Source organism: Octopus sinensis, linkage group LG8 (assembly GCF_006345805.1).
Source record: "Octopus sinensis linkage group LG8, ASM634580v1, whole genome shotgun sequence".
Classification (NCBI taxonomy): Eukaryota; Metazoa; Mollusca; class Cephalopoda; order Octopoda; family Octopodidae; genus Octopus; species Octopus sinensis.
This window is the reverse complement of record NC_043004.1, coordinates 37747660-37756206: the sequence shown is the minus strand read 5'-3', so window position 1 is coordinate 37756206 and position 8547 is coordinate 37747660. Positions and strand designations below refer to the sequence as shown.

The 8547-nt window shown below is 38.6% G+C and overlaps 1 protein-coding gene across 1 annotated transcript in view; it reads right to left on the bottom strand.

Annotated features, from left to right (window-relative positions):
* Positions 1-209: 209 nt before the first annotated feature.
* The window catches only part of LOC115214799 (carbonyl reductase [NADPH] 3-like), a 25247-nt gene continuing 16909 nt past the window's right edge, over positions 210-8547 (bottom strand). The window contains exons 7-8 of the mRNA XM_036505357.1: positions 4699-4762; positions 210-427 (exon numbers count right to left, since the gene is read on the bottom strand). Of these exons, the coding sequence (XP_036361250.1) occupies positions 330-427; positions 4699-4762 (162 nt within the window). The 3' untranslated portion in view covers positions 210-329. The remainder of the gene's footprint in view (positions 428-4698; positions 4763-8547) is intronic.

Here is an 8547-nt window from a genome sequence, read left to right as displayed (position 1 = left end):
TATCATTAAGCTAGTGTTAGGAACATTAATTATGACTAAGGTTTGGTGGAAGATTTTAATTCAAAACTTATGAAAACAAGACATTTGTACTACAGAGCCAGAGCCACTTTCAGCCGGGTTGGTAACAAAAGGGTTAAGGATGAAGAGTTGAATTCCCATATCTGGTATTAGTTCGAAATGCAAAAAAAAAAAAAGAATCAATCCTCAAATATAGATTCAATTTTATTGAAATTATTTATTTAGTTACAGCAGTTTTCTCATTTAAAGATAATTGTTTTTCTTTAGTTTCAACAGAACAAAATATCTTTATTCATTTATGTATGTCGTGTTTATTTCCATTCACGGATTTGACGATCCACTACAAACTGACCACGAGGCTCTTTAACATTTGGAGGCAGTAAAGCAAGATAGACTGGTGTGTCGGCGCCTAACAGAAAGATGCGAAAAAAAGATAAAAATAATGACACAATAACACACAGAAAAAGATAAAATAACACAGGTAATAAGTATGTGATTAAGATATCAGCTTTGTGAGTTCAATTCCAGTATATAGCAGTCTGTGCAAATGTATTCTGCTTTAGCTTTAGGTCACCATCCATCCATCTATCCATCCATACATCCATCCATACATACATACATCTGGAGACTTAAAGATCCCGCAAATGGACAGAGATTTAGAGACATATTACTCGAAGCCTTTGACGAAATAGAAGGGGATATAGCTTCCCATGGTATAGAAGACAACTGGAGGTTCCTACGGGACAACCTGCTAAGGGCCACCAACCAGATCTGTGGATGGTGCAAAGTCCCCTCTCGACCCAAAATAATGTGGTGGTGGAACAATGTTGTTGACAGGGCTATTAGACAAAAGAAACATGCTTGGAAGGACTGGAAGAACGGTGGTAGCAGGGAAGTGTATCAGACCGCCAGAAGGGAAGCTAGGAGGCAGGTTTATTTAGCCAGAGGGGAAGCGGATAAAAATAAATTTGCCAATGTTCCGCACCGCAAGGACAAAAGACTGGAGGTATTTCGGTTGCAAGACAGTGTGTGAGAGAGAATCATGATGTGGTAGGAGAGAAATGTGTTCGCATGGATGATGGTTCACTTGCGCTAAATGAGGATGCAAAGAGAGAGGTCTGGCAATGCCACTATGAAAGGTTGCTGAATAAAGAATGGGAGAAAGAGAGTCTGCCGAATGTCGACCCAACAGAGGGACCAGCTATCCAAGTTGACAGTACCTTGGTAGATAAGGCAATTAGAAGTATGAAATCAGGGAAAGCCCCAGGCCCATCAGGAATTACTGCAGAGATGCTCAAAATATCTGGCAGTGTCGGTTATAGCCTAGTCACCCATATAGTTAACCAGGTGATACACGAAGGAGTCATACCTAATGACTGGTGTAGCAGCATAATAGTCAACTGCTACAAAGGTAAAGGTGATGCTTTAGATACAAATAATTACAGAGGTACGAAGCTGTTGGATCAGGTAATGATGGTTACGGAGAGGGTCATAACCCAACTGATTAGGGAGAGAGTCAGCTTGGATGAGATGCAATTTGGTTTCATGCCAGAGAAAAGCACCACTGATGCCATATTTCTGGTAAGACAGCTGCAGGAGAAGTACATAGCCAAAGATAATCCCCTGTACCTGGCTTTTGTTGACATGGAGAAAGCCTTTGACAGGGTCCCCCGATCCCTTATCTGGTAGTCAATGAGGAAACTAGGGATAGATGAATGGTTAGTGAGAGTGGTGCAAGCCATGTACAGAGACACTGTAGGTAAGGTGAAGGTTGGCAACGAGTACACTGAAGAATTTAGGGTAGAGGTAGGGGTCCACCAAGGGTCAGTTCTCAGCCCCCTCCTATTTATCATAGTCCTCCAGGCAATAACGGAGGAATTCAAGACAGGATGCCCTTGGGAGCTCCTCTATTCTGATGACCTTGTTCTAATTGCTGAGTCACTATTAGAACTAGAGGAGAAGTTTCAGGTGTGGAAACAAGGATTAGAATCAAAGGCCTTAGAGTCAACCCAGCTAAAACCAAAGTCCTAATAAGTAGGAAGGCAGGCAAACCACAAATCCCTTCAGGTAGATGGCCCTGCTCGATCTGTAGTAAAGGCGTAGGTAGAAACTCTATAAGATGTACCCAGTGTAAGGTTTGGACACATAAGAGGTGCAGTAATATCAAAGAGAGGCTAACGGCGAAGTTAGTTTTGTATGTGGCAGATGCTCGGGAGCAATAAACATTGAAAATGCACAGAGAACAACTTCTGCCACATTCCAAGGAGGAAAACTAGAAGTAGTTGATAGCTTCTGTTTCCTAGGTGACCAAGTTAGTAGCAGGGAAGGGTGCACTGAAAGTGTAGCTGCTAGAATAAGAATAGCTTGGGCAAAGTTCAGAGAGCTCTTACCTCTGCTGGTGACAAAGGGCCTCTCACTTAGAGTAAAAGGTAGACTGTATGACACATGTGTACGAAGAGCCATGCTACATGGCAGTGAAACATGGACTGTGACAGCTGAGGACATGCGTAAGCTCACAAGGAATGAAGCCAGTATGATCCGATGGATGTGTAATGTCAGTGTGCATACTCGACAGAGTGTAAATATCTTGAGAGAAAGGTTGGACCTACAAAGCATCAGATGTGGTGTGCAAGAGAGACGACTGTGCTGGTATGGTCATGTGGTGAGAATGGATGAGGACAGCAGTGTGAAAAAGTGCCACACCCTAGCGGTTCAGGGAACTTGTGGAAGAGGTAGACCCAGGAAGACTTGGGATGAATTGGTGAAACACAACCTTCGAACTTTGGGCCTCACTGAGGAAATGACTAGTGATCGAGACCTTTGGAAATATGCTGTGCTTGAGAAGACCTGGCAAGTCAAATGAGACCATAATCTCGTGGCCTATGCCAGGGGCATTACCAGCCCACTTATGCGTACCTTTTCTTCTTTGGACACTAAAACTCAGCTTGCGAAGACCTGTTGAGGCAAGTGAAATCAAAAATCAAAATCAAAATCAAATTCGAAGACTGGCGTTCATGCTAGCAGGGTGCAAAGAGCACCATACGAGTGTGACCATTGACAGAGCGGCTAACCAGCTTCCATGCCAGTGGCACTTAAAAGGCTCCACTCAAGCGTGATCGTTACCAGCGTCACCTTAAAGAGCACCATCCGAGCGTGATCGTTGCCAGAGCGGCTATCTGGTCTCCGTGCCGGTGGCACGTAAAAGACACCATTCGAACGTGATTGTTACCAGCATCGCCTTACTGGCACCTGTGCCAGTGGCATGTGTAAAAGATTCGAGCGAGGTCGTTGCCAGTACCGCCTGACTGGCCCCATGCCGGTGGCACGTAAAAGCACCCACTACATTCTCGGAGTGGTTGGCCTTAGGAAGGGCATCTAGCTGTAGAAACTCTGCCAGATCAAGATTGAAGCCTGGTGCAGCCATCTGGTTTGCCAGCTCTCAGTCAGACTGACCAACCCATGCTAGCATGGAAAGCGGACGTTAAACGACAATGATGATGATGATGAAGCCAAAATTGTGAGGATGATCCGGTTCTTGACTGAGGATAGAAAGCTTGAAATGACCTGTCCTTGTTTGTTTTTTTGTATCGTCTTTCTGGATGTTTTGTTGTCCCTTTTTGTATCACCTAGTTGTCCGGATGTTTTGCGTCCTTGTCCCAATTTGTATTTTATACATATATATATATATATATATATATATGTGTGTGTGTGTGTGGTGTGTGTGTGTGTGCACATGCACGTGAGTATGTATGATGTGTGAGTGTGCGTTTGTGTGTGTGTAGTAGTAGTAGCAGAATTGATAGAAAAAAATATAGAGTCAACTAGCTGTGCAGAGTGGAAAATCAAACGTTTCTCAGACAGTCCTTCTTCAGAGGAAAAGTTGAAAAGAGAGAAATTAATGAGAGATGGCAGACTTTTAAATATACAATTGGAAAAAACTCTGCTGTCTTTCATTCATTTCTCTCCTTTCAGCTTTTCCTCTGAAGAAGAACTGTGTCTGAAACGTTAGATATTCCTTTCCTCACGGCAAGTTCATTATACTCTTTTCATTGACTTTACTACATAATATAAGTCTTGCTAGCACAGAAAAACACCAGCCTCATTGGAGTCTGATTGAATATATGTATGAATACCATCGTATTTGGTGGTGTATAAGATATGAAGAAATGAAGTCTGGTGCAGGGCACTCTTGTCTAGGTAAGCTGTATGCAATCACCATTGTATGTGCTCATGTATATGTGTGTTTTAGTTTGTGTTTATGTAGATCAGTGGTTTTCAACCTGGGTTCCGCCAGTACAGCCAGGGGTTCCGCAAGAAGTTACAAAAATGCTAAAATCGACAGTTATTTTTAATTCTCCTGTGCAGATATGTGTGCATAAGACAATTAAATTTTTGCACAGGGGTTCCTCGAGCCAGTGGAACGTTTCCTTGTGGTTCCGCTTCAGCAAAAAGTTTGAAAAGCACTGATGTAGACAGTTAATGTGTATGTAGAGAGGCTTGTGTGTATAGTGGTATATGTACGTATAAGCTTACTTGTATTGACAGCAAGTACATGTGTGTGTGTTGAATTATGGAGGCTTTCATATTTGGTTTGTGTGACAGAGAAGAGCAGAGGTGTGGTGTTAGAAAATCTAAAATGTTTAATTTTAGGTGATCAAAGACTTAGATGGAGATTTTTACCTTCCTCAATAGTTCTGGTTCCTAGGTAACGAGTCATATCAGTGGCAACATAACCAGGACAGCACTAAAAAAAGAAAAGGTAAATTATTAATGACAAATCATCATCATCATCATTATCATCATTATTATTATTATTATATTTCATGTGAGGGCGCATGGCTTAGTGGTTAGGATGTTACACTCACAATTGCTAGGTTGTGATTTCAATTCCTAGACTGGATTGAGCATTGTGTTCTTGAACAAAAACATTTCATCTCACTTTGCTCTGCAATCACTTCGACACCTGATGCATGGTACACTGTGCACCTGTTCAGATAATGTTGATTTGATGAAGAGTGTGAGCTAATGTATGGCACATACATTTTATCACTATAAACAAACTATTTGTGTAGGTTGTTCTGTAAAAGCTGAACACTCATACATCGTCTTCGGCAGGAAAGTCTGTTATTATTATCAACATCACTGAGGCGGCGTGCTGGAAGAATAGTTAGCATGCCACTCAGGTGCATGTCATCTGTCTTTACATAGAGTTCAAATCTGCCGAGGTCAACTTTGCCTTTCATCCTTTCAGGGTTGATAAGTACTGGTTGTGCACTACTGTTGACTAACCCCAACCCTAAAAATTTCAATCCTTATGTTTATGGTAGAAAAGATTATCATTATCATTAAAATTGAGAATTGAAAGGATCGTTAGCACACCTGACAAAGTCCTTAGCAGCATTTTGAGTTCAAATGGTTTCCTTTGCAGCAAACTTAGACTATGTTATTATCATCATTAGAATGATTGATAGTATCTGAAATTAGCAAATTTTGAAAAAAGTGTATTTTATGACTACTTGTGTACATTATCTTATATATAATTATTAATTATCATGACACAACTTCTACTAGAAGTAGTTTTGTTTTGCTGGACCCAATAATGCAGGCACATTTGTCTGGAGTTGTGTTGTGCACTTACTAACATGCTCAGAATAAGTCATTAAAGTAATGCCATCTCATTCCTGTATTAAACATTACAAGATTGAGTCATGAGTATATTCATCTATAACATGTTCTAGCAGGTTTGAATGTGAATATGCAAATTACTGTTGTATTTTGCTTTCAGAGGACTTCATATTTGAAATAATGTGTTGGCATCACACAATTCCGTGACCTAGGGGTACTTTGAGATACCTGTATCTCAATCTGGTTGTATCTCTTCAGTCAAAGTTGACACAGCATCACTGAATCTAAATAAGAATTGTCATCTTTGTTCATACAGTTCAGCTAAGAAATAATTTGCTGATGTGTGTTGATGTCTGCCAAATCAACATGAAATTAACACAAATACATAAAACAGCAAAAATTAAAAGAAATTTTATGAGTGTATTCATTCTTAACACATTTCTATCAAACACTTTTGAAATTGGTAACCAAGAATCAATATTTTGTTGTGAATTAGGTTAAAAGAAAGGTATATACAATTGAGTCAGTTAAACCAAAAATCTTGAACTTTTTTCTAAAGTACCAAGCATTACTAAAATCTGTGAAAAATAGAAAAAAAATGTGTCATCGTTTCAAACAAAGTGTAATGTGTTTAAAAACAATGCAACAAAAGATTTACTTGACATTTCCTGTTGCAATTGTGACTCCTTAAAAAGCTGCAGTTGTAGCAGAGACAAAAAGGTACCACAGAGAGAACAATATTTTCTACAGGAATAATGGATAAATCAGAAAATGATCATTGGCAGAATAGATCAAACAGTATCTAAACAGAACATTCAGTGGTTGATTAGAAAGAATTGGCCAGATCACAGTCACCCTTATACTTCAGCAAAGGAAAGTTTAAGATTTTTGGTTAAACCGATTCACTCGTAACACAAAGGATGGATGCTTTTTGCCAAAGAAGAATTATCTTTTCTACTACAATTTTGACAATTCGTTTAATTTATTTTAATGTGTGTAATTTAGACCTCATGTAACACATATAGTCAGTGACCTAGTATTAAAAATAATAAAGAAAACAAAGTTGAAAAGTCTATTTCACATAATTTCGAAATTCCAAATGCATTGTGGAACCTGAAGATATAAATTTTAAAGCTTGTTTTTAAAGGATTTTGCAAAAGAAAATCAATTCATAACAATGAATGTAAAAAATAAAATGAGGAATGGCAAATGTTTTATAAATTGATTTTTCATTCATTACTCAAAATTTCAACTGTGCTGCAGAGCATGAAGATATAAATTTAAGAACTTCAGATTTTAACACAGTTGTTTTTAAAGGATTTTGCAATAAAAAATATATTCTTGAAAACATATTTCGAAAATCTGTGTAAAAAGTACATTTTTTTGCTCCACCCTAGTGTGCACTTGACAAGACATGATCAGTTGATGCAGCATCTAGTTGAGCTGCATTGTGTAATTCTGCAGTTTTTAGTTCTGTTCACTTACGATGTTCTCACATTACAGACAGTCTTACAGTGTCAGCGACAGCAGTGTACATTATCAGTTTATCGTTATGGGAGGTGAAGACATTTTTGTTCAACCTGAGGATGAGGGGCCTGTTGAGGATGGCTGTGGGTCAGGCAGAGGTTTCTCAGGTTGAGAGCCAGGAGTCTCAAAACCTGTGGCCCCCTCCTGGAGGACTACTTTGTCTTTATGTCAAGGGATAAGAGGAATGCTAAAATCTTGTTCTTTCTGTGTGTCACATGCCAGCCCAAGGAGATCACTACCAAGGGACAAGCAGCAAGCCTCTATAACTTGAAAACCCAGCACATACTATCCAATTTGAGAAGATGAAGGCCAGCTCTTCCTGTGGGAAACATGGGCAATCTTCTGGTAGCAGTGCCAGTAACCAGTCATTGCAGCCATGTGCAAAGAAAGCAGGCCAGCTCAGCATTGGTGAAGCATTTTTACTCAAAGTGCTAGCACTGGGATTTGTCAGTCTATGGTGGACAGAAGGATTGGTGACAACATGTTACTGCTGCATGTAGTAGAGTCCTCCAATTTTGTTGGCCTGATGAAGATGCTGAACCCCAGCAAGACGTCAATGTCCTGCCACACCCTGCACAGGATGATCTGGCCAGCCATAAACGGCTGGAGGAGTCTCTTGCAAGGTATTTATAAATTAATATTATACAAGTTTATTAAATTATTATTGTGGCGTACTTTATATTTTCTTGATTTAATTTAATTATTTATTAAATAATTATTTTCTTAATTAATGTAATAAAATGTATAATAGGTAATTGAAATAGATGGCATAATATATATGGTGTGTATATATATATATATATATATATATATATATATATATATATATATATATATATATATATATATATATATATTAGGGTAGCAAAAAATTCAATAGAAATTATTTTGCCACCAGCGGTCTAGTGAGAAAGAGGAAATAGTCAGAGACTATTAATAAATTCAACAACAATTGAGGAACGGCTATAATAGGCCGTTTGGAGCCCTGGCTGCCATTTCTAGTGGGTCAAACGGCCTATTATAGCCATTCATCAATTGTTGTTGTATATATATATATATATATACAAAAGAAGGTTTGAAAATGCAATTTAAAAGATGTTTATTTACTTTACCGGTTTCACTCTTTGGAAAAAGATTGTCAAAAGTAACATGTGGAAGTTTGGTTGCGTTAATTATTGGTTGTTGCAAATTGCTACATTACATATATACAGTCTTTGGTAACAGGGACATGTTAAGGACATAAAAAAGTTCAACAAGTTCCTTAAAATATTGGGTACAAAAGATTACATAAATAATCGTTCTCAATGACATACTGAAGATAGTTTCCAGAAAGAATTGATATTGGTATTGTATCTGTATATTCAAACATGCACAGAA